The sequence below is a fragment of the Saccostrea echinata genome, unplaced genomic scaffold, assembly GCF_033153115.1.
Source record: "Saccostrea echinata isolate AGI-Se365-2 ecotype Australia unplaced genomic scaffold, CSIRO_AGI_Sech_v1 ptg000004l, whole genome shotgun sequence".
Taxonomy (NCBI): domain Eukaryota; kingdom Metazoa; phylum Mollusca; class Bivalvia; order Ostreida; family Ostreidae; genus Saccostrea; species Saccostrea echinata.
The window spans coordinates 11,823,907-11,850,408 of record NW_026889753.1 but is presented as its reverse complement, the minus strand read 5'-3'; the positions used below and the strand labels follow the sequence as shown (position 1 = coordinate 11,850,408).

At 33.5% G+C, this 26,502-nt stretch overlaps 3 protein-coding genes across 3 annotated transcripts; all 3 read left to right on the top strand.

Annotated features, from left to right (window-relative positions):
* The first annotated feature begins 3,254 nt into the window (after window positions 1-3,254).
* LOC133179490 (serine protease inhibitor Cvsi-2-like) lies at window positions 3,255-4,211 on the top strand. Its single transcript, XM_061314245.1, has 3 exons — window positions 3,255-3,294; window positions 3,886-4,002; window positions 4,088-4,211. The coding sequence occupies exons 1-3, from the start codon at window positions 3,255-3,257 to the stop codon at window positions 4,177-4,179; spliced, it is 249 nt and encodes an 82-aa protein (XP_061170229.1). The 3' UTR covers window positions 4,180-4,211.
* A 9,369-nt stretch (window positions 4,212-13,580) lies between these two features.
* Window positions 13,581-21,200, top strand: LOC133179489 (collagen alpha-3(VI) chain-like). The gene is made up of 4 exons (XM_061314244.1): window positions 13,581-13,785; window positions 14,242-14,790; window positions 19,339-19,425; window positions 20,730-21,200. The coding sequence occupies exons 1-4, from the start codon at window positions 13,722-13,724 to the stop codon at window positions 21,047-21,049; spliced, it is 1,020 nt and encodes a 339-aa protein (XP_061170228.1). The 5' UTR covers window positions 13,581-13,721; the 3' UTR covers window positions 21,050-21,200.
* Window positions 21,201-24,123: 2,923 nt separating this feature from the next.
* On the top strand, window positions 24,124-26,117 carry LOC133179487 (collagen alpha-1(XIV) chain-like). The gene is made up of 4 exons (XM_061314243.1): window positions 24,124-24,222; window positions 24,607-25,158; window positions 25,302-25,664; window positions 25,793-26,117. Exons 1-4 carry the CDS (start codon window positions 24,168-24,170, stop codon window positions 25,999-26,001), a joined length of 1,179 nt encoding a protein of 392 aa, XP_061170227.1. The 5' UTR covers window positions 24,124-24,167; the 3' UTR covers window positions 26,002-26,117.
* The last annotated feature ends 385 nt before the right edge of the window (window positions 26,118-26,502 follow it).

Genomic DNA, 26,502 nt, shown 5'->3' with positions numbered 1-26,502 from the left:
TTGCATCTCTTTTGCTGTTTTGAAATATGTAAGATTCCAACGTAAACAAAAACGTCAACTTCTGGTTTTAGGAGATAAACTTCGTTATTCTTATATTTAACTTTCTCATAAATATCGCTTATCGATGAAGTACCTGAAATGATTTTATGCATGTTGTAGATACTGCAAGTGTCTAGAGAACAGTCAGAGATTTTTATAAAATTCACTTCCGGTTGTGTGTTTACCTGTTCTCAAAATTAGAATTTAGTCCCACAATATTGTTCGGCAACAGTAAACGAATGAGGACTAAAACTTTTAGGACTGATATTCAGTCATCAGTTTATTTGAATCGTGAGACAATCTTACATCGCCGTTACTTCCGGTCGTGAAAGGAAGTGATTTAAAAAAGTGAATGGTTAATGGTTAGCACGTTGGATTTTCACGCTGACGAATAGGGTTAAATCTTCAGAGTGTTTCAATTTCTTTTATCATTTTTTCAGCTTGATTTTTCGTTTTTATTTTCAGAATCGGACGGAAGACCTCTCATTGCTCGCAATGAGTTTCTAGTTATTCTTATTATTATTATTATTTTTTTTTTTTTTTTTTTTTTTTTTTTTTTTTTTTTTTTTTGATATCACAGGACAATATTTTTGTTGTCCATAAAATACTTAAGCCCCAAATTTAAAATATCAGCAGTGTGCACCCGGGTTTTGGTATAAATCAATAGCGGTTGAAAAGGACTACCTGATTCCAGTCAGAAAATAGCATTTAAATAGATGTTAAGCAAAATCTAATATTGTACAGTTAAATAAATAAATTACATGTAATATATCGTAATAAAATATGTAGAGATAACGAACAGTATTCGAGCTCAAAAGTCCATTAAACATTGCAAAATAGGAGCAGAGCCACACGGACCTCTAAGTCATCAGAGGTGCTATGGAGGAGTGAGCACCCCCTGTCGACCGGTCACATCCGCCGTGTGCTCCTTGTCATTATCGGGAAATAGCGGCAAATAAGTAAATGAAATACATTTTACTAACGTGTTACACGTAAAATCAGCTTTTTATGACATGGTAAACTCATACACATGTATAAACAAGATGGGTTTCATTCTCCACTTAACGCCAGGAAATCTCATCAACAAAAGTCTATTGAGCCAGAAGGAGCGGACTGTAAGAAACAATGACGTTGTTGGACGTCATGAATTTACGGTGCTTATATAATGTCTTTTGTATTTAATAATCATCAATTCAAACTAAAATTTTCAACATTTTTTAAACTTCTCTTTTTTTTCTTTCCTTAAACTTCAATATGCCAACAAAGGAATTGACGCAGTTAATATTCTTCATCACAAAGGGATCAAGTCTCAAGTTGAAGTCCACACCTTGTATTTCTTACAAAAAGACATCGACTATTGCTTCCAATTTTTTTAATTACAAGAAAATTTTACAGAAACTAAATATCGAACATCCTCCATCGTGTTCATGTCCTTCTTCACCCTACAACTATAGTCCTGCTTGGACAGGTGACGTAAATATGGTTAATAATGAGGACCTTAAATCACTTATTTTAAAAGGGCCTAAATTTAGGGAACCCCGATCTTTCAACCGTCGTCATAATTTCATAATTTTTTTGAATACTGTGGAACATTACGCCAGGCAATGGGCCAGACATGAAAAAGAAGACATTGACTCTTTGTCAGAATGGATTTAGTGTATCAGATGTATGTTAAAATCTCCTATTAAGCGATTGAGAGACAATATGAAAACCGTCTATCCTTCTGTGTTTAATAATTCAGAAGTGAAAAAAGACTTAGATAGAATACAGCGACCATTATGTTCTGGTCCCAGCTGACAAAGCAGGTCACAACATTGTCTTTGTTTTAGATTACAACGATTATTATGTAAGTCCTGGTCCCAGCTGACAAAGCAGGCTCATTATTTGAATTGTATTTTAGAGAAACTTGGATTTAATTCCACAAGTAGTAATCCAACTTATACCCATAGCTCCCTTTCTAAGGAGGAAATTCTTTAAAATCCTATGTCAGTTTTAAATATTTTTAATATTCCCAACAGCCAAAATGAATTTGAATTACCATACCTATATTGGATACCGAAACTTCATAAAAATCCTTACAAACAAAGATACATAGCGTGTTCCAGTAAATGTTTTACCAAGCCTCTTCTTTATTCCTCACTAAAATATTAACAGCAGTGAAGGAGAAACTTCAGGAGTACTGTGTATTTGAGAAGTGGTTTAAATCAGATGTGGATTCTTTAAAATTCTCTACAGTACATAAAAACGCCTGAAAAAAAGATTGACATCAAAAATTACGTCAAATATTTTATAGAGAAATCAATTTATTGTAATATATCTAAAAATGAAATATAATGCTATATTTTAATTTTAAAAAATTTAAAGGTTTACGAATATCAAGACATTTATTTTAAAAAGTAACATTATTTTATTAGATACTTCCATTATATAATAATATCCAAGGTATATAATCTGACATGAATTATTACGAAGGGACCAAGCATAAATTGAAAAAAAAAAACATTATTGTATCTTGAAGTGACAAAAGCACAGTATCTTATAATGAAGAAACCAGGGCATAAAGTGAAAAAAAACCCCACAAAATATCATGAAATCACTACAGCATATAACGCAAATAGAGCAACTTATCATGAAATAACCACAGCATGTAACGCAAATGCACCATTTTGTTATAAAATAACAATGATACATAATGGTTTGTTTTATCTTTAAATAAACTGTGGTACATACATATTAGTCTTTATGTAAATAAATGGAAATTTATTTAAGCAAGTGCATTTTTTTTAAATCCATGTCTAATTATACATCTTGTATGTATTCACTGCAATCTATAAAGTCTGAACTACCACTTATTTGTATAAAGTATTTCACGGGCCCGCAATTGAATCTGAGAGTATATGGAAGGTTACATTTTCATCAATACTGAGGATGTGTGTATGTATGTTATATTGGGGGGGGGGGGGGGATAAGGAAAAGATTGATTCTTTTTTCAATTAGCAAAATTAGAACAAATGTCTATTTTTATTTCGTGTATGACAAAAATACACGAGCATGCAGATAATTTCACATTTTGTATGAGCTTTTATCTAGGTGCCCTAGTATTCGTACGGTATCGTAGTACTTTTTCTGAGTTTTCAGTGCAAAGACAGCATATATAAGAGGTTCCACTTAAACTCGTCTCACTGTCTACATAATCTAGTGGAATAGACGTCATAATGAAGGTTATCGTTATTCTCGCTGTTGTTGTCGTTGCAGGTAAAGATGCACATTCTATGTTTTTAAACCTTTTAACCCTTCTCTACCCTTAACCAAAATTCAATCAAAATGTATTTAATTTTTTTTTAAATTACTGGACAGTAAATTTAATTTGCCTTCCATTGACCAATGTTGAAGGTACAATTAGCAATCAGTACCTTTAAAAATTTCATTTAAGTTTTTTTTTCAAGTCTTTTCAAAGAGTTACTTTTTGATTTAAACGTGATTTAAACCCCGTGATTCCACGGGGTTTTTTTCATATTCATAATTTTAGTTAAACATATATATTTTGAAAGTCGTTTTCCGAATTCATGACATAAGAAGAGACTTACTTGTTCCTCTTCTTTATTTTTTTTTTATATTGTTTTTACTAAGCTTGATTATAATCATCGTAATATTACAAAACTGATCATGAAAAGGATGTTACATCACCGATTGGTGCATTGTTTTATAGAAATCTTCAATTATATCTTCTTTAAAGGGATAATATACATTGACCTATCAAAGCATTTCAAGTAGTTAATTGTTTTTTATCGGCGGACTCAGATGTCTGTATCACTAGAATTCACTTTTTGTAACTATAAACCCTAGCTTATGCTGAGACCTGCACTAGTCCCGGGGACTGCACAGCCACATCATGTGGAACCGGAACCGAGCTCCACTGTGTAGATGGTGCTTGCACGTGTACACATGCCGCCACCGGTGACGGTAAATATATTGCCTTTTGTTTTTCAACTATAACATGTATTTAAACTGCGGGAATAACCTATAACCATTGATAATCTTTTTTCAGGAGCCTGCACGAACGCGAATGATTGTCATGGCAGATGCAACCATGGCCGACACCACTGTATCGATGGTCGATGTAGATGTTCTCACTTCTAGATTATAACTTGTAATAAAAGCTTTTTAACTAGGCCGAGTCTAAATATTTCTCTACCCTAGATATTTTGTTTCATTTTATGTACAGTTCACGGCCAGGAACACGTAAAGTTCCTAGACAGTACTGTTGTCAGAAACCTTTAAAGTTAAGCACTCAAACTGGTTCGTTGTCATGAACATACAGGTAAGGTTACGATAAAATCCGTCCGGTGTCATGCAAAAGTTACAAGAATTTATACACAATGCCTAAAATTAACGTTTTGGACAAATTCTAAGAATAATTTTAAATTTTGGGAAACAGATACAACATTCAGTATTCCATACAAAGATTTATGTATTTGATATCCACAATACATTTAGAGGAGTTTTGGTTGGCGATCACATGCCCATGTGTGAAGGCATGATCGTGAGCTGGAAAATTATATATTTCTTACATTTAATTCATCGAAATGGTTCTTTTATTTTAAAATATGAAAAGAAACTTCATTTTAAATGTATTAAGCAACTGACAGCCTTTTGTAGCTAACATGTTTCAAGAAATCGCAATTTATAAGCAAAAAGTCCGTTGTCAGTACATGTTAAGTTTATCTGGTCCGGTGTCATTTTTCTTAACATGTAAGTAAATCAATAAAATGCAACAGAAATTATCAAAAATATGCTTAATTTAAAAGAATACAAAGCATATTACAGATAATATTGAATCTTGGGGTCGTCTTAAAGCAACTCACACGAACGTGCTAACTATTCTGCGATGTTTTTATTTTCATTTTCTCTTAGGAACCTGCATCCTAGCTAGTATGCGCCGGTGCTAGATCCGCCTTTGGTTATTGAGCAGATTTTTATAGAGTTTCTGTATACCGTATATTCCAATGTAAAACTTTTGTCACCAATTGTGGCCCCACCCTACCCATGGGGGTTATGATTTGAACAAAATTGAATTTGTTTTTGTTTGTTGTTTTAATATCCCTCTAAAAAAATTTCACTCATAAGGAGACATCACTGCTTGTCGGTGGAGGGCCAAAAATTTAGACCTATTCTCGGAACTCAGGGCCTTTGAGAAGTCTGGGACCTTTTTCGTGCCAGAATCTACAAAATTAAAAGTACACTATGTACTTTCACATAAGTATCATTTCTTCTGATCCAGAAGTTCTTGAGAAGAAAATTTTGAAAGAGTTATTCTTAAATATTCTATTTAAACTTTGATCACCTATTGTAGCCCCACCCTTCCCCAGACATGATCTGAATGAAAATGAATCCACACTTTATAATAAAGCTTTCACATAAGTTTCAACTTTTCTGACACAATGATACTTGAGAAGATTATTTAAAGATATCACTAAATTTTCACTAATTCTTAACTATACTTCCTTGAAAGAGGGCATGACCATTAATTTGAACAAACTTTACTCCCTTTATCCCATTTGCTTTCTGGCAAGTTTGGTTGAAATTGAAATTGGCCAGTAGTTCCTGAGAAGAAGCTGCAAATGTGAAAAGTTTACCGACTGACAGACGGACGACACAAAAATGTGATCAGAAAAGCTCACTAGAGCTATCAGCTCAGGTGAGCTAAAAATGTCAACCCCTACACCAATTATATCGACACTCGTATGAGAATTAAGCAAAAAAAATTAATTTCAGAGAAGGAGTTGATCCTTACGTCGCGGGTTCGAATCCCACTGTGGGACGTGGAGACCGGCCCTTCGGATGAGACAGTATAACTGAGGTCCCGTGTCGCAGTAGATGCTGGCACGAAAAAGATCCCTCACTGCTCAATGGCCGTAAGTGGGGAGTATAGGACAAAATTGTACCGTATTGCGAGTAATGCTAAATAAATACAACTTGTTTACTTATTTATCAGCCAAACACTGTCTATCCTTCTGTCTGTCTAGCTCTAGCTCTCTCTCTCTCTCTCTCTCTCTCTCTCTCTCTCTGTGTGTGTGTGTGTGTGTGTGTGTGTATGTGTGTCAATCTCTCTCTCTCTCTCTTGACGACCTTAGTAAATATTCAACACAATATATCGGCGACAAAATGTGGAAATGTTCACAGTACATACTTTCGCCGGCGACAAAACGTTCCCATGCTTGAATGTACATTTTGTATTCCATTACGCAGGAGGAAAAAAAGGCTCGTCTCGGTACAAATTTTCGCCGGCGACAATATGTACCGATGGACGACGATATGTGCAGTCAGGGTAGGTACATTTTATCGCCGATACCTAAAACAACATAAGATCGTCCTTCGTAGTGTATAAAGTACAGTAGCGACAACGGACCGGTGACAACGGACTGAATTTTCGTATCTTGTCATGACAACGGACAAAAAATGAAATACATCAAAATTTTCAGTTTTAATTTGTTCTCATTTTTTCTGTAAAGGTTTACAACATGTCTTGATACTGTCTGCACCAATTGGTGTGTATATTACATTCTATTTACGAAAAATATAACATCTCAGTAGGAAAATGAATCAAATCCTGAAGTGATTTCAACAGGTTAAATGTGGCCAACGCAAACTCTTCTTTTATTACTTCTTTTTAAGGGCTGAAATTCATACAACACCAAATAGGGTGTCAGCCGTTTCCCATTGCAATTTCAGACATTGTTATAGATAATTTAACCTGAAAAATGAAAAACTTCTCACAGCCTGTCTTCTCAAGTCATGACACCGGACGGATTTTATCATAACCTCACCTGTATGTTCATGACAACGAACCAGTTTCAGTGCTTAACTTTAAAGGTTCAGACAACGGTACTGTCTAGGAACTTAACGTGTTCCTGGCCGTGCAGTTGCTTACTACGGTTCTAACTCCAAAATTCGATGGGTATAATGCATGAAAAGAATGGGTAAACTTTGTTACAATATTCATATTCATTCCTACGTTGGTACGATGTATCCCACTGAACTCAAAATAAAAGATACCACAGAGACTGACACATCTGTTTCATATTTAGATATTTTACTAAAAAAAAGACATTAATGGCAAACTAACAACTTCACTTAATTGACTTAAACTATTCTATCTTCAACTTCCCTCATTTATGTAACAATATACTATTATCACCTCCATATGGTGTTTATGTATCCCACTTGAATCGATACACAAGAGCATGTTATACGTACGAACAATTTCTAAAAGCCATTGACAAATTGGTGGATGATACAAAAATTTCAACAATCTTGTTTAAAGGCAAGATTTTGCCAAGTGTATTGTAGAAACAATGACCTTGTAAAATTAGCAAAAAAATCTGCAGTTATGTCGAATGCTGATTGACGTTTTCATACAAATTGTTATTAAGCTATTATTTTCACATTGAATTTCCTACCAATTTTTTCCGTTTATCCTATCATAACAAGGGGCACACTGCGTTTGTGACCGGTCGAGAGGGAATGCTTACTCCTCCATGACTGAACCCACCTGTTTTCAGAGGTCAGTGTTGGCTCTTCTCGTGATTTTTTTTTTTTTAATTTTTGAAATAGATCTCTAATATGGTCTTCTTTGTAAACAAGCATTCTGAGAATATTGCATAAGCAATACATGTCCCCTACCGGTATCCCTTTTCCTTTTAAGGATGTCATTTTTTAAGACTCTGTATATGAAAAGTGCCCCCCAAAATGCGGACATTTCCGTAATTACTTATTTATGAATGCATTGTCTTGGAATGAAGTCTGCCTTACAAAGACATGTTTGACTACCATTAGACATAAATGGATGCTTTGATCAGAACAGCTCATCTTACATGATTAAAAAAAACCTATTTTTATTCTTCTGAATTTTTTATACAAAATATCATTATTATCGATGTGGGGCACTTATGCAGTGGTCCAAATTGAACAAGGTATGAATTGATGAATTGACCAGACACCATTGAAAACGTCAGAAGAAATTTCTAGAATTATAAGAATAGAAAATAAACGACTTCCTGTAACAGTGAACACACGAGGGATTGAGGTGTTTTCAAACCCTTTGACAATACAATCACTATGTATGAATAACACTACTGTCGGCAAGTGTAATCTGGTTCCCGTGAAAAATTGAAAATGACATAATTCAGTCAAAAATCAATGAAGCGGAACGAAATGCAAACTTGATCTCTAACTCATCAAGGTAAAGTCACATGCCAAAATCAGCTTAATATCTGTAAGCTTTTAGAAGAAAAAATGCGGAAAACCCTGAAAAATTGAAAAGGTCGTAATTCCGTCAAAAATCATTGAAGCGGAACGAAATGTAAACTTGATCTATAACTCATCAAGATACACTCACATATCAAAAATCAGTTCAATATCTGCAAGCGTTTAGAAAAAAGTGCGGAAAACCAAGTGGGACAGACACAGACTGATAGAGGGACAGTTAGACAGACAGACAGACGGACGGACAGACTCAGAGGAAACCTATAGCCCCCTCCGGTTTCACCGGTAGGGGACTAATAAATGATATAATGATGGTTAATAAATGAAACTTCAGCATTGGTTTTCCACATTACACTATGTCTTTTTATCTCCTTGCATCATACTTGTCTGTTGGAGATTACTACTGATTTTGGAGAAGTATAACGAATCAGAATTTTTTGCAAAAAATTACATGGAAATATAATCAAACATAGTATTTTCGCATATATATAAAGTCTGTACAGGAAAATCACATAAATTAGCGAGTAAGTCTCGTACCTTTTAAGATACCAACGTGGTATGAGCGAAAGTCATCACATATCTTCCAAAAGTTCAGAATGATGATGAAAGTTCCTCATATTATTTGCTCCATTACCCTTCAAACTTCACATTATCAGCCTAGATATGGAATGATTTTAAAAGCGGTGTGTGCCGATTTTCTAAGAACAGGCGGTTTATTTGATCCCGCTGTTAGTGCCAGTTCTAGTGAGTGGTTGACATCGAACACAGATGAACACAGGCGTCTGACAAATGTCCCTTTTCCCCCGCTAATTACCACGAGGACGTGGTACAGAGTGGGAGCATGTATGCTGTTGCTGAAATATGAAGATGAGGAGCAGTAATCAAGGTCAGAGCAAACACGGACTTCTATAAACATTAGAAGTGGGAGCAGGTGCTATGGAGGAGTAAGCATCCCCTGTCGACCGTTCACAACCACCGTGTGCTCCTTGTCGTGATCGGACAAAAGGGAAAATTCGTAGATATTTCAGTGAGAAAAAAATAGCCTAACAATTTGTATGAAAAACATCAGTCTATTCAATTTAACGATAGATTGTATTTACTAACAAGGTCACTGTATCGACCTTAGACATTGCAAAATGTTGACTTTAAACGGGACGGTATATATCCTTGTATCATCAACATATCTGTCAGTAGCTTACCTCGTTTTAGAAATTTTTCATACGCAGAGCATAATTTTCAGGTGACCAATGACAAAGTATGAAAATTTTCGAATTCTATTTTTATTGAAAAAGCAGCTGTCTATGATGTCAAAAAGTTTTGACTTTAATTTATAATAATTATTTTTTGTATAATTACATATAATTTATATAATAATTTATAATGATAAATGGTTGAAAAGTCGTACGTTTTGATGATTTTATTGATAAAATCTATTAATTTAAAAATAGATAAGTTCATTTAAGAAACAATGTTTGCTAAGATTGTTCTACAGCTGAAGGACCATAACTCTTACAACTAGCTTTACATCAGGCTTCTAATGGATGGGGAAAGGTAACATCATATAACGTATTCTCAACCCAAGATTCCCTCTTTCTGATTACACTCAGCCTTCGGGATAGTTGATTTTAGCACGAAGGAATTATAAGGTGAAGTATTTCAGACAAAAAACCCTCCACACCCACCCTTTATAAGATAATGAATTATTTGAATTGTGTTTCTTCTCTTGCTGCTGCTTGTTTGTTTGTTTGTTTGTTTGTTTGTTTCAGCTGAAGTACTTGAAAGTCTGCTTTAACTATGAAGAAATCGACACGGAATGAAAAAGACGAAGGGATTTCCAATTAGACGGTTCATTAATCGCATGGGATAAGCGGATTACGTGGCACCTTTTTTTAATATCAAGAAAAGAAAAATGTATCTTTTCAAAAAAAAAACTCTATGACATTTATCACACATTGATGGCCGCTTCCCGGGGTCCATGCAACTTAAAGTACTCGTAAATAACGTTAAACTGTTAATCAGCGTCCGCCGTATCCCGGGGTTATGCTGATTAAGGTTGCTTAGTAGTTGAATAACGTTGATGTTGACTAAACAGTTGAAGTTCAAATATGTGTTGAACAGTTGAATTACAAACGTGTTGAAGTTTGTAATTTGTTATCCAACAGCTGAATTTGAAAATTGAGTTGATGTTGCGATGTTAATATGTTGTGGTTTGCCTAAGTTTGGAGGGCAGCCAAATTTAAGTTTACAAAATTTAAATTTGCAAAGCCGTTCCCATTTATACACCTACAGTTAGGGCATTTATATTAAAATCAATAAGTTTTTAAGTTGTAGTCTTTTCTGCGATAAAATTTTGGTTAAATTTTGTGATTTCAAATTTCCTTAAAGTTCCATGGAGTTTCTGAGTATCCACATTTGATTAACACCTCTTCTCGAATATATTGTTGTACAGTACTCCTGAAGTTTCTCCTCGCTGCTGTTTATATTTTGTTGAGGAGTATGGAAAGAGGTTTGGTAGATGATTTACTTGAACCCGCTATGTATCTTTGTTTGTAAGGATTTTTATATAGTTTAGCAATCCAGCATGAATATTGTTATTCAAATTGAATATAATTGTTGGAAATACCAGAAATATTTAAAAATGACGTGATTTTGAGGAAATTCCTCCTTTGAAAGGGAGATATGTCTATAAGCGTACGTGTACATGATTCGGTAGACAAGCACAACCTTGTGGTTTGCTCTGTGCTGTTGTAGAGAATGCTTTTATAGGTCATTTATTAGTGGGCAAGTGCAACTTGTAGTTAAATATACAACTCTTGTCGTCCTTCGATGCATACTTCCTAGCTTGTCGATGTTGATGGCTGTTTAAGGATTTTAGACAGATGTATTGGCCTGACCAGCGTTTGTAGCACAAGATTTTGGTCTTGGTCGGTAGATTTGCTGGGGTTCTATGAAGGAAGCAGGCCTAGGACAGGTTAGATTTCTTTATGGTTGAATCAATATAACATGGTCATCGCTTGTCCGAAAGGTTTACACTGTACACCGAAGTATTTTTCTTTTTTGATAGTGACCAGCTGATGTCCATGCAGGGTATACTCAGCAATTATGAGATTTTGTTTTGGGGTGCTTTTGAAGAATATTTTCCAATTTCCTTCATCTTACTTCTGTAAGTCCTGATGTAAAATGTATGAGTCTGACACTGACTTGATTTTGCATTAAAAAGACTTTCAGCTACGAAGATTCGTTGATTTTGCTCTCTCTCTCTCTCTCTTTCTCTCTCTCTCTCTCTCTCTGTGGCAAATATGTTGTACAAAAGAAAGAATGGTGGGTCAATGACTGAGCCCTGGGGTACTTGAGGTCATTGGTGATGACAAACTGATAAGTGGTGGTGTATCAGGGCTCTCTGGTTACAGTCATTCAATAAACTCTTTATCTAAATGACAGATTCCCCTAACGCCATAGTTGATTAGCTTCAAACTAGGCCTCAGGGCGAACCTTGTCAAAACCTTACTGTTGTCAAAGAGTACAGCAACAATTTTGTTTTCCAACATTCAGGCTTCCAGCAAGGTCCTTCACTGTATCAGTTGGTTCTCACAAGACCCTGGACCATGTGTGAGTGTGAGTTCTTAAATTCTTAAATAAATAATAAATAATGTGGGCATTCCTTTCGTGTGGAAATCTCTGGAATAGAGGTGGATGTCATTTTTGGAACCTAGGTCTTTCAGGTGAAAACACTGCAGAAATGATCGTTTCTTATTGATCATGACCTTTGTGACATTATAAGTGATGCCATCCTTTTTGAGGAGTATCACTCCACACTATTTCTGTTTAATTGCTCACTATTAATATATCTATCGAGCTTTGTTGATCTCATTCTCGTTCTGAACCCATTCATTTTTTTTCTAATGGTAATGACATGTGTTTGCCGAGTTTAAATACTTTCGACTTTTCTTTTCCATGTCTGCGTTTTTTCCACAGAGGTACCTTCCTTTTCTTGAGCCAATTCAATGCAACGTGGGTCTGGACTTCTGTGAAATCTAAGATAAGCTGTTGCTTTGAACTAAGACTGGAACTGTCTGTAATAGAGGCGTTTCGATCATGAGGATGATAAACTCTATGAAAAGGAAGTAACAAATAGCATTCTAAAAAATCTTGGATGCCACATTTTGTGTAGATCCAAGAGCATATCCAGGGGCTTGCATTTCGCATAGTTTAATATAACATTGCACGAGTCAAATCCTAATTGATTTGCATGGCTTCTCACATACATATCCAACATAGCAACCATACACTGGACCAGGATTTGGATGGAAGTCACCAGAAGGGGAAATATGAATGTCAGAGAACAATTCAAACACACCATTGTAATTGTATTTTTGAAAAAAAAGGCTACTGTTTAGGGGACAAAAGAAAATGATTTCAAGGTCCACTGGGAAGTCTTGGTAATTTTGACCTGACAATTTTTCTTCGAAATAAGTGTATAATCAGGTTTTTACTGTATTTACTTGAATGGTATGTTCAGAGAAAAATCCTGATTTGGGCTCGATGATCCGCTTTCTCCAATATAAGCTTGTATATTATTTTTTCTTTCTTATGCAAAAATATGCTGTTTTAATAATAAATCAAGAAACCCCTTTCTCAAAACACTCGTGGAAAGTCTTACTCTGTGTTTTAATAGTCTATAAAAAGTTAGGCTGGCGTCAAAATCCACAACAAGATATATAAAGCAATTATGACCATTAATCAATACATTGATTGAATGTAGGTGTTAAATCCAGTGGTGGATAAGTATAAATCCCAGTGGCACCATCTACGGATGTAGCTAGGAGTCCTAGAGAATAAAAAAAAAACCACACACACAAAACAGAAATACATTGTATTATTTATTGAACATGGGAAAAAGGCAGATGCGAACGATTTTTTAATCTTTATATAATATGGCGGAAAAAAAGAAAATATACCCACTTTAGATAATGATAGCCTTTAGTAGGGAATGTTTAGAATTTTTAAAATTTTTCATTATTCAAACACATGCAATATGCTTGTAAGCTTGAAACCACAAATATTGAATAAAAATGACTTGCAATTTAAATATCATGTCACTTTTTCTTACTGACAATTCAAAGCAAAACAAAAACAATGTAATTATGCAATATTTTTATTCATGTATTTTGTGTCGAAAGTCTGCCTAAATTCCAATCCACGCCCAGGCTTACCTCATTAAAACACGACACGTTCAGTGACTATGGACAAAAGTGAAATGAAGTGTAGCTTGATTCCATTCAAAAAAAAAGATAATAAATGTATGCATATCAAATGACTTGTTGAGGGTTTTGTGATATAAACAATCGGCCTAGTTAAATGAAGGAAACAGTAAATGAGGTGAGGATGAGAAGTATGGGTAAATTCTTTGTGGAGAAATGATACGGTCCATCCTGTTTCTCTTACTTTTCGCGACCTCTGAGGAGACAGGAGAAGAAAAGGGTACGTTTTTGAACTATATATAGATTTAGAAATCATAAATATATATTTACATTAGAGGTGATTCCTCTATAAGAAATAACAAGTTCACATCCTTATGAACTACTGCAGATGAAGTTTATCAATTAATTAGTCATACCATACCAACTACAACTGGGAAATGCATACTTTTTTATTATTGGATTAATAAAGAAAAGTTGAAATGTAAATGTTAGTACTAAAATTCAGTTTTAAAATTGTTTTAAAAGTTTATCAGGATTTGACTTGATACTTGACTTGATACTTTGACTTAAAAAAATGCATATTTTTTCATAAAACAGCTCAAATGCTCTTCGTGAACTACCTGTACTAAGTATGACTGGGTAAAAGTTTCATGTCTTATAAAACTAAAATACATTTCATAAGGAAATAGTTCAGTGCAGAGTATGAGCACTTTTAAAGTTGCAACATATTTTTCAGATCTCGTTTTCGTTCTGAACACTCCTTTGATGATGTCAGATACAGACTTGTCCAATGCCGTGGATTTTATTTATAACATCACAGATCGTCTTACTATAGGACCGACAAACACGTTAGTGGCAGCTCTCACCTACTCAGACCGATCAACTCAACACTTCTCGCTAAATTCCTACCCCACTAAGGGAGCTGTTCTCAGTTCTCTCGCTGCTCTGAAGTCCGTCAACAGAAGTCATGATAAATCTAACCCGAACGAGGCTCTGGAGACTGTGAGACTAACAACATTGAAGGGATCTCGGGCCAGTTCCTCAAAATTCGTTGTTCTTATAGTTATGCAGGGACCAGCTGCAGATAGTAGAACGACGACTAAATGGGCAGCGGAGGATTTGTCAGCTGATTATAAAGCAACTCTTGTGACACTTGGACTGGATTCCTTGAGTGACAGTGATAAATATCTAATGACTTCAATAACTCAAGATGAATCAAAGACATTTTATGTCATTGATTTCAAGTTCAGTTGTAATGTCATTCCAAATGTCACCAATCTAATAGGTAGGTTTGAGGAATTTTTCTTGTATGCATAGCTTTATATTGTTTGGACAGTATTTTCTGGAGTTAATATTCGTTTTCTTGGCGTCCACCTGCTTTCGAACGTTTTTTCTTTTCAGTTCAAAAATCCAAAACAAACTCTACCCTCCTCTTCAATTCAAAGCCCAAGCCCGCATGCAAGCATATTTTCAAGGACGAATACATAGTTCTTTGTTAATAATATGCTTAGATTGAATTCATTACAAATATGCTTAGATTGAATCAATTACAAATTAAAAGTAAATCATATACGCATATATATTTTCATGAGATAAGCTCTTGAAAAAAATCTCTCATTGGCCTTTGACTTTGACCTTTGAGATTTGACATTGAGTCAGAATGAGTAGGACTAAATGATGACATAGGATTTAACCCTAGCTTCTTCACATTTCTTCTTGGAATCTTGATATTAATTAAAGACCGTCAACAGGTTTTGGAAAGGGGTGCGGAGGAGCGCCTTGAATTTCATGAGATAAGCTCTTGAAAAAAATCTCTCATTGGCCTTTGACTTTGACCTTTGAGATTTGACATTGAGTCAGAATGAGTAGGACTAAATGATGACATAGGATTTAACCCTAGCTTCTTCACATTTCTTCTTGGAATCTTGATATTAATTAAAGACCGTCACCAGGTTTTGGAAAGGGTGCGGAGGAGCGCCTTGAATTTCTTCTCCTAAACCAGATTTTTTTTTTTTCAAAAGGGTACCATTATCGTGGGATCTGGTACATGGCAAAAAATATTTAGCTGTACTTTAGAATGACGAAAATTGAAGTTATTTTATTTCAAAAATAACATTTTCCAGATTTTTTCTTTTCAAAAATGGGGATGCGATTCCACCACTACTTCTGATGATATCTAAATCATCATATGATTAGGCATTCTGGTGGCAAATTGTGTTTATCTTTTTTCTCCTCTTCCATGATATATAAAGATAACGAACAGTATTCAAGCTCATAAGTCCATTTGAACAAATTCATATTAATCAGAAGCAGAGCAAACACAGACATTTAAAACATCAGAGGTGGATTCAGGTGCTATGGAGGAGTGAGCATCCCTTGCCAATCGGTGACACACGCCGTGTGCTCCTTGTAATGATCAGGAAAAACGTAAAATTCTGTAGGTTATTTAGTTTGTAATGATCTAACAATTAGTACGAAAAACATCAGTCAGCATTTGACATAATGTTGGATTGTATTTGCTGACAAGGTCATTGTATCGACCATAGAACTTGCGATATGATGACTTAAAACGAGACTGTTATTCTTCTTTAAGGGTGAATTAAAAAAAAATGACCACCAAACTGAATTTTTTTGGCAAAATTCAACTAATTATAACATATTTTCACTTATATCATCATATTGCAAATGCATTCTAGTTTAAAATCCTGAAGTGGCAATAGAATAGACAATTGGATTAAAAAGTTTCAGAATTTTTATTAGTAAAACTTCTTTTGAAAAAAGAAAATATCATTACACCTTAAAAGACTTTCTAAAATACATAATCACAAGAAATTATAGTTTTTTATGCTTCAAAATCGTAAAAGGGGTATAAATGATTAATCTAGACCTTGAATGAGTATCTTCTCTTGTAGATGTGACAAAAAATTGGCTTTTTGATTGTTATTTTACATTATTTTTTCAATTCTGGTTTGAAAAGTTTTAATATGAAAAAAATATGAAGCAATAAAATTCCCGAAAATTCACTTTTTTGTCCGTTCAAGTCAATTCTTTAAATCTAAGCCAAAAAAGAATTGTTATAAACAAGTTCTCTTACGAAAAATACTAGATTTTGAAGTGACCCTATGTTACATTATTGTGTTGCACTCCTGACATCTGATATGTATTTTATTTAACATTGTTTTAAAAATTATAACACACAATAACCCATTCTTACTTTGTAAATCAATTTGTCGTGTTGATATTTTTCATCGTTTACAGCAGGTTTTTCATATTTTGAAGACCTTAAAACATGATTATTTGCAAAGTGTAATATATATATATATATATATATATATATATATATATATATATATATATATATATATATATATATATATATATATATATATATATATATAAATTGTATTTAAAATAAATGTGAAATGATGAAAGCTATTCCCCGAATTGACTGTAAAATTTCTGTAATTTGTTGATAGACATAGTGTTTTGAACATCAAATAGTATGAAGCATTTTTTTTAACTTAATTTTTAGTAAAGATAGTTAAAAAGCATCGGTAATTATGAAGCAGTTTTGTTGCACTCCTGACTGCTGTAAAGTTTAAAATTAAAACCATAGAACACAAAAATTCATAAAGTGTTGGCAACATCAAGTGGTAATGAAATTGTGCAATACTTATAGTCCAATACTTCATAATTAAAACAGATGAAAGTATTTAAAATTCGCATTTTATCTGGAATTATACCCTATTTTATGCCAAAAAACTAGCTTAAATGTATATTTAGAAGATAAAATATATTTAAAAGCATACTTTCCTTTAGAAGACGAACACAGTAACCCATCAGAAAAATTCTACTCATCATTTTTTCTTGATTTTTATTCTTATTGGATGATTTATAATTCTAACATATTTGTTGCACTCCTGACCAAAAGCATGGGGCCTTTAAAGTAGAATTGTGAAGTGAAAATTACATAAGAACTTGTTCTGTTGTTTCAGTGAAGTTGAGGAGGAATTATTTGAATTATATGACAATGTTTTAGTGTGTTTATTTTTAACATTCATTAAAAAAATCACAAAAAAGATAAAAAACGCATCTGAATTGATAAAATTGAAAAAGGAAGGATTTTAATAATAAAACTGTCAATAATTTAGCATTAAATTATACAAAAAAATCATTATTAATTAATGAATACTTCTAAGCATGAATAGAAGTCTTTTCGTCACACAACTTGAATCTTTAAAAAAATGTGTTGCACTCCTGACCATAGAAATATGGATCTGAAGCACAGACAGATCCTGTAATTGATAAATCTATTGGTAAAAATGTTCTTTGTGTCTTTATTTTCCAAAATTAAAATCAGAAAATCATATAATGATAATAGTTTTTTCATGCTTGGGAGCAAAACATCAAATGTTGCACTCCTGACATTTTTGGGTATGCACATATACTTGACTCTCATTAATGCTGCTTGTGATTTATATAACATTTTTAAGTTTTAAAATGTATATCAGTTATTATTTTACACTTCCAAAATTCTTTTTTGTCTTAATTTTCTATCAGAATTTTACAATTGATGTTTTTATGGCAACACTACATTTTTTCTGTTGCACTCCTGACATGGTATAACATTTTTTAAACATCAGCCATGACCACAACTTGATTAAACAAAAGTTATGACAGTCCACATTTAAAGCTCAATACTTTGAATATTATCAGGAAAGTCTTTATTTTCAACATGAAGCATTATTTTTTATTTCACAGATCTCCAAAAAATATTGAAATTTCAAAATGTCACAAAAAGGTGTTGCACTCCTGACAATTTTAGCATCATTTTTGGGCATAACTTTTTTGTTAATTGAGATATCAATGAGATATTTGGCAGGTATTTAGACACTATCTAAAGACATATGTTGAGACATAGAAATCTATCTTCATTGCCTGTATTTTTAGTGTGGGTTGATAAATATGCGTTTGGTCATTTTTTTTTTTGAATTCGCCCTTAATCAACTTGTTTATAAATAACTTACCTTGTTTTAGAAATTGTTCATTCGTAGAACATGCTCTTATGTATCGAATCAACTGACAGGCATAAACTTCATATGCAGGTGGTAAGGGAATATTGCTGCATAGGTAAGGGAAGTTGATGATTGAAAAGTTCAAGTCATCACGTTTATTATAAAGCTTTGTGTTATAGCTTACCATTAACGTCTTTTTCGTATAATATCCAAATATAAAACAGATGTGTCAGACTCTGAGGTATCTTTTATTTCAAGCTCACTGGGATATATCGAGTCGACATATGAATGGAAATAGCTATTGTTAATTGATAATCTAAAGTGTGAATTTTAACAAAGCAAAAAAGGGTTAAATCAAAATATAGCTCAAGTTATTATTTACCATAGTCATAAACATTCGCTAAAGGAGAAAACGAGACGGTAGTTCAGATCCTCTGTAAATGGTGGTTCCTTAATGCATCAATCACAAGAATTTTATTGTGAATATACTTTTCTAGATGAAATAAATTTAAAATTTCATAAGTTGAATTACAATTAAGCAACTGTATCACTTACTCAGTTACTTCATTTTCTTCTGTGAAAACATTGCGTTACATTATGAGTTCTTCTTGCATTCTTTCCCGTAAATTTAAGGACCACAAGAAATAAATTCAAATGAATGAGCTTATTAATTTGGAATATATTCCTTGCTGTCCTTTATTTTACAGGGGCTTACAGACATTCATTTTGATCCAGGCTATATTAGGCCCTATTATCCCCATACTTAGAACAGGATTTGGCCCTTACCTTACAATAACGTCCAACTTAATTTTTTTCAGATTCATCAGCTGACACAAGCCCAATAATTAACTGCCCTGATCCCAATGCTGTGGGAGCCACGACAACGCCAGTGAATGATACTAAAGGTAGAACTACGGTCCATGTATTCTGTATTAAATTGCTAAACGACATCATTACATAATAAAGAAAAAATTAACAGACTTCACAATTTACTGTTTATAGATGCATGATGGTTTCCTGCATTTAATTTAGACGATCATGTACTTTTTCGACGAATAATTTGCCTTGTGACATTTTTAATTGAAGTAAATAAGATTAAAAATGATTGATAAATTTTTCAATAATTGAATGGTATAGGTAACATATTTGCTTTCGGTGATTTTCAAGGTTACTTTAATTTTACATGATTTTTAAGAAATTTGTTATTATTATTTCCTCAATTAACTTAATCTTGAGTGCACGATTTTAGAAGGAAACAGATGTTGCAGATAAACATTTACGAAAAACTTTACTAACAATGCCTAGAAGAATTTAAATGAGGTTCTAATTTTCTTCATTTTGTCCAGCAATTTAAATGTTTTCTCTTATTGAACTCTGATTTGTTAAAGTACACAACAATCTCTGATTCTTATCTTTTCAACACCTGATTAACGTTCTATTGATGTTATAGCAAACTTGATCGGTCGGGCTCGACATTGAGGTTGACAGAGCCTCCATTTCACGAGATCAGTCTACCGAAATAAATAATTGACATATTCATTGGACCCTGGCTTTTGACTTTTGACGACGCTGTCTTTGTTTAATTTTTTTGTTATGGATATCAAATCTTTTTTGGGCTTTTCATGTATATTTTCAAGTACACTGCATATGCCTTTATGTAATTAAAGAAAGTGGTCTATAGCATTTTTCTGACTTGTTTCATTGAGCTGTCAAAACTCTCAGAACATTCTGAATCATGATACAACTGTAATTAATTATAAAGAATAGATATCCTCGCTTTTAGGATAAGATTTTATTTCAAAAAAGAAAAGAAACACAAGTTTGTAGTTGCTGTTTCATTATTTCTAAGTTGGGATATGACACTTTCCCAATCGGACTCCTCAGTTTAATGATAGACTGTAGCAAAAAAGGGGGGGTGTAAAGAGATTTTTATGATTTAACATACTTAAACTTGTTCCTTAATCATTAATTTGATTAATATCCTAAGAACAGTTTTCTCAAAATTTTTCCAAGACGTTTGTTTCACCAAAAGTTCAGTTAAGGACTTTTCAGAAGAATTTCAGAAAACATATGTCATTAATTTTACCTTATCAGGATTGTCTTTTTAAAAGAACAACCTCCCCATCGACTCCATGCTGTCGTACATTTACAATATGACTTCTTCATCCAAAAATAATTAATGTTTTTGGGGTATTCAATCTTCTTTCAGATGATTCCCTGCTTTTGGTCGTCATTGGTGCCCTAATAGGGACCCTCATTATCCTTGCCCTTCTGGTCATTGCTTATAAATGTGTCAAGGGGAACGCAGAGAAGGACCTCCGTGTTCTGAAGGCTATAGAGGTGTACGGAGAGGCCCGGTTTGGAACATCTAAAGAAGCCTTCTGTCACGAGGAGTTCGGGGGGTCCGGTACGGTAGGGAAGGCGAAATCCGACAATACAGAAGAGATCAAGTCAATGTACAGTACGCGGCTGTTCCTGGCCCGAAACTTTGCAAATGGACAAACCACTACGTTCAGCAATAACAGATGAAGCTATGGTCAATCCAGCAATGAGATAAATACGACCATGGTGGTTTTACAGAATGATAGAGAAGCATATGATTCACATAGTACAATGCTGCATTTACAATAGTATAATAATAATTATATAATATGAATGCAGTGTGTGTATATTCACTATGGTGTTCATAATGTACAAGATATATATACACATACATATACATATATATATATATATATATATATATATATATATATATATATATATATATATATATATATATATATATATTCATGTATTCACGGTCTCGGAGAACAAGCATTGCATACAAGCATGCAGAAATTTAATGCAGAATTCCAGAAATTTGTTAACTGTTTTCTTAGCTGTATTCCAAATTTCAAAGGATAAATTAGATTGATTTTAGAGACTTTGCAAGATTGTTAACTTCGGCTCTCGGAATCAAATCGTGAATCTTGTTTAAAAGTCGTGTCTTGAGTTGGGGTTTTTTTGTGACTTTCTTGTGAGTGAATATTTGTTCAGTTAACTTCTTTAAACATTAACAGGATCAAAGAAATAGAAACAGCCTATATAAAAAAAAATGATAGTTAAAGGCTGTACACAATGTACCACTAATTAAGATGGTAGTCACATACTTATAAGCCGTGTCGGTAAATACTGATTTATATGATCCAGTGTTAAAATTACTTCAATTGCAAGTAGGAAAAAACTTTATTACACTGTTTCATTTTCAAATAAAATCAATTTATCAAGAGTCTTCTTGTTTGTATAAAACTCACTGTTCTTAAAGGAATACAAAATTTGTATTTCAAAGGGAAACCGGTATGTAAGAGCTTTAAGCTCAGAGAAATTAACTTTGTCGACTAATTTAAATCTCCAACAATCTGTCGATCTATGTTATTTTATCAGAACTCCTTCAGAGCTTCTAGTATCAACCATTTCTAATTTTAAAAAAAATCCTTCTCCGGTATAGCTGTGAATTACTAAAAATACGCACCACATCGTGTTTGTTTGTTTGTTTTTTCTAACAGTGGAATAAACAAGCAGGTAAATATTCAAAGTGCTTATCTCCCTCATTTTAGCCTGATTCTTATGCATGTTTATAGATCTATATATAATTATAATTTCCTTTATCATCTGTTCCGACTGATATTGAACTTTAGATCACTTGTAAATGTCCCAATTTTAAAAAGTATAATTATGATATCAATTACTAATTACATATATTGAAATTGTACAAAACTCCATTGTCACTTTTTTTTTTTACTAGAACAAATATTAATTCGAGAAAAAGCATTATTTTTCACATAACATAATATTAGAATGGATTTCATATACTCGTTTGGTAGAAACAAATTGAGGCTATAATTTTTATCATACTGATGGAGTACTTACCTTAAACTTATGTTTAATTTTTTTAACATACCGGTGTTAGTATTAATATAAGAATTGTTTCTTATGTAAGTGACTTCGGTCTATCACAGTTTATTCCATCTGAGGTATCCAGCAAAAGTAATTGATTACGCGCACTTTACACGACAGACTTAAGTATCCTTTTTGCAGTGAGGGTTCCTTTTATTATTTCATATTTATAATGTGTTCAAATCGAGAGAGACATGAATAACAAATAATAAATTATTAATGTCTGAAAGAGATTTTTTTTCAATTCATTTTTTTTTTTTTTGATATATCTATGTACACAAGATTTTGTTCACTTGCGAAATTTGGAAAAAAGTTAATTTGATAGCAATTGTTTTGAGGGAAAAAATTGTACATGGATGCTACTGAGAAGGCAAACTCATCTTGAATTTGAGTAATATCGAAAACAGAGATATAACAAGTAGTGTAGTAAAGTTTTACATTAAACGATAATTTAATTTTACAAAACTTATTTTCGTCAAGCCAAGGAACTCGGCATAATCTATCCATAAACTTCCTTTTATTATCATGAGTAGAGCTTTTTTTTCAAACTTCAAAAGAATTTTTTTTTATTATTAAAAAAAGTGAAACAATTCCAAAATAAAGCCTTGATTACAAAATATTAATTAAGTGAATACCTTTACTTTTATTGGACTGTAGAAATGAAATACAAAATTCTAGTTAAAATAATGGTATTTGTAGATCATGTGGTGTAGTTTGGTTTATGTTTATTCAACATTTGCGGATTACATTTTTCTTAAACATAGGTTTCGACACACTTTTTACCTAAGATTAACTGAATTTGACGATTCTAGGTCTAGTACTAACAATGAAAACGGTACCAAAAACTTCACAATTTGATTTAACTAAAATATTGTAATTAAATCTGCACTGATTTTTAATGTTTTAATAAACTTTACGTACTCTCTCTCGAATTTATTTCATGCGTCATCATACTGTGATCAAGTTTATGAATTTAACCAATAATTCTTATTTTTCACATCACATAAAGTCCAAGTATCTCCTCCACACGCGTGTGAATGGACTATTGAGTGGTCAGAGTGTTTTTTGACAAAATGCTTATATCATTCTGAAGTAAGAGCCCTCATAACCAGAAGGGGGAATTCAGTATCCTCTCTTCACTACAAAAGGGGGTTTTAACTTTTAATCTTCATGTCATTGTCGCAAAGGACAAGGAGGGGTCTAAATGATGTTTAAATTACTTGGTAACGGTTCTGGTATATAATTTCTGGTAATTATTCCACTTACACGTATTACAAACCGTACGATCAAGTGACCGAAAAATCAACATTTCAATATTTATTCAAGGACCAAATATTGGTTATTACGATTTTTACATTGAGTGTATTGTTGAACACAAATAGTTTACATGATAGAAACATGTTTCTTACGAGTTATTTAGGTATTATTATGTTGACGGGTAAACAGCGTTCAATCAAGAACTAATAATCATAATGGTATATCCAGGCCTTTGTTACGCCAAAATATAACGGTCACACGATATACCCCTTTAGAAAAACCTTTCTCTTTAAATTCAAAATATAGAAACTTTTTGACAGGAAAACAAAGGTGCCCCCAGAGTCGCTAGAACTCGTCAAATGATCAATGTTTCCTGAGGAGTCGGTTCAGTTAGAACAAGAAAAACAATCACACAGTCCCCCGGTTGTGGCCGGGAAACTGACCTGGAACGATGTGGGTGTTAGCTGTCCTCTTCCTGGCATCTGTCACATTCTGTATACAGAACGGTCAGTCTTTTAAGACTAGATTAGATTTTCTGTTTGCAAAAATTCAAAAGTACTTTTCCTGTCAATCTGTTGAATAATTAAATATGCAGAAATACTGTAAAAAAAAAAATTAAAGCTGAAACTGCTAAAATAATCTTTAATTATATTGGATTAATTTTTTTTTTTTTTTTATTTATTTATTTATTGTTTGTATTTTAAAATATTTTCTTCAAGTTTACGCTTAAATCAATAAAGTATGGTATAAATATTTCTGTTTTTAAATGATATTTTGCACAGACCTTATTTTGGTTTTAATATAATACCTTTTTTGGTGTCTATTAGTTCAAATAAAACATGAAAGTGTTCCATATGGTTTGAAATCTAAAAAAACAATTTTCATTTCAGATATTGTTTACGTGATTGATATCTCAGGAAGTCTTTCTCAGTCAGACCTGAATTACTCAGTTGATTTTCTCGATGACATCACACAATACCTAACCATTGGACCTTCCGACGTTAAAATATCCATAGTAACATTTTCGAATGTTTCCACGATACGGAATGATTTTACCTCCTTATCTAGCCAGGCTGACGTTATTACTGCATTACAGAGCCTGAAATCGCTAACCACTGCTGGAGGTACGAAAACCTACCTAGCACTAAATGATTCCTACGATCTTCTGACGTCGGGTACAGGTGGCATGCGTAGTGGCGTTAACAAAACAGTAGTGGTTCTTACTGATGGAAGGTCGGACAATCGATTGCATACAATTGAGGCTGCAAACAATCTGCACGACAACGGGATTGAAGTGTTTTCTGTAGGAGTTGGGAGCGAAGTCACGTACGACAAGACTGAATTGTACGACATTGCAAGTGATCCCGACTCCCATTACCAGCATGACATAGAGGATTTTACCTATCTGTGCAATGTGGTTCCCGCACTTGCTGTCAAATTGGGTAATTTGATTAAAAAGCTGTAAAATAAACCTGTAGGATAAATTTCCTTCGTGAAATTGATTGAATTGTTATTTCTTTTTAAATCAGTCCTTTTGACTTTGACTTTTTTAACTGAATCTACTTTTTAAAACTTTTTTTTATAGATCCAAGTCTGACCGCTATTACTTTGCCTCCTGACTGCATGACAACTACAACTACGACTGCTAGCCCGAAAAAGAAGAAAGCAACTGAGGCACCAACAACTCAGACCACCACCACCGAAACCACCACTGTCACTGAAGTTACAACTACAACCACAGAAAGCCCAACTACAACCACAGAAACCACAACAGAAAGCACCACCATAACATCTACTGTTACCAGTACTCCAGCGACAACTGTTACCACCACAACCTCAGCTGTAACTAGCGGTGCCGTGACAACTCTTACTACAGATACCACCACTTCCGCTAATGGGACTGCTGGGAGTTCTCAAAGCCAGAGATCTGTCGCTAAGGATGACTCTTGTATGTTTTTTTTTTCATCACAGTTGTTTATGCATTTGAAAAACAAATACGTTCGCAAATACAAAGTTTGTTTAAATAATGTTCGATTTCATTTATTTCATAAGTTGATGATACCTATCTAATTTCAGCGGTATCCATTCCTATCATCGTTGTTGGGGCTACGGCTTCTCTCCTTCTCCTCTCCTCCATTCCTGGGGGCTATTTCCTTTACAAGGCCGCCTTAAGGAGAAAAATCCATCAGGAGGAAAAGGAAGAGGAAGTCAGAAACGCTATACTGCCCTATCAGAATTCGTTACCCAAGCATCTAGGCCCTGGAAAACCAGCTTGGCAAACCTAGTTTTACCGAAATAGAGGCCTATTCGTTGTGAAAGTATTCGGTGCTAGTTTGAGGATACTGCTGTGATAGCATATTTATAAATTATACAGGCTTTTAGAAAGCTGGTGACAATCACTTGAAATGCAATTTTTCCAAGAATAAAAGATGCTACTTGTTAACTAAAATCCGAATGGTTTCCGCCAAGAAAATGTATTTTTCAGGACATTATCGTCAAACAAAATGTTAAAGGCCGGTGAAGATTCAGAACACCACCAGTTTGGACATATGACGTATTACAAATTATTTCATCAACATTTATCTTGCTTTGGCAACCCTCTGCACCGCAATGTGTTGGCTCTCAGATGTTGCATGATCTTCAGTATTAAAATAATCTGCGATAGAACCCGTAAAGTTGACCAGTAAATGGTCATTTATTACATAATGCGGAATCATTAATTTCTTGAGTTCAGTTTTCGAGGATTTTTGTGGTTACCCCTTACCCTGGAAGAATTTTGATATAAA

Excerpts from the sequence above, each read along its gene's own strand:
- LOC133179489 (XM_061314244.1), top strand. The coding sequence starts at position 13,722 with ATGATACGGTCCATCCTGTTTCTCTTACTTTTCGCGACCTCTGAGGAG. Across the intron at positions 13,786-14,241 it reads GGAGACAGGAGAAGAAAAGG|ATCTCGTTTTCGTTCTGAAC; the intron begins GTACGTTTTTGA and ends CATATTTTTCAG. Across the intron at positions 19,426-20,729 it reads GCCAGTGAATGATACTAAAG|ATGATTCCCTGCTTTTGGTC; the intron begins GTAGAACTACGG and ends ATCTTCTTTCAG.
- LOC133179490 (XM_061314245.1), top strand. The coding sequence starts at position 3,255 with ATGAAGGTTATCGTTATTCTCGCTGTTGTTGTCGTTGCAG. Across the intron at positions 3,295-3,885 it reads CGCTGTTGTTGTCGTTGCAG|CTTATGCTGAGACCTGCACT; the intron begins GTAAAGATGCAC and ends TATAAACCCTAG. Across the intron at positions 4,003-4,087 it reads ACATGCCGCCACCGGTGACG|GAGCCTGCACGAACGCGAAT; the intron begins GTAAATATATTG and ends ATCTTTTTTCAG.
- LOC133179487 (XM_061314243.1), top strand. The coding sequence starts at position 24,168 with ATGTGGGTGTTAGCTGTCCTCTTCCTGGCATCTGTCACATTCTGTATA. Across the intron at positions 24,223-24,606 it reads CACATTCTGTATACAGAACG|ATATTGTTTACGTGATTGAT; the intron begins GTCAGTCTTTTA and ends TTTTCATTTCAG. Across the intron at positions 25,665-25,792 it reads TGTCGCTAAGGATGACTCTT|CGGTATCCATTCCTATCATC; the intron begins GTATGTTTTTTT and ends ATCTAATTTCAG.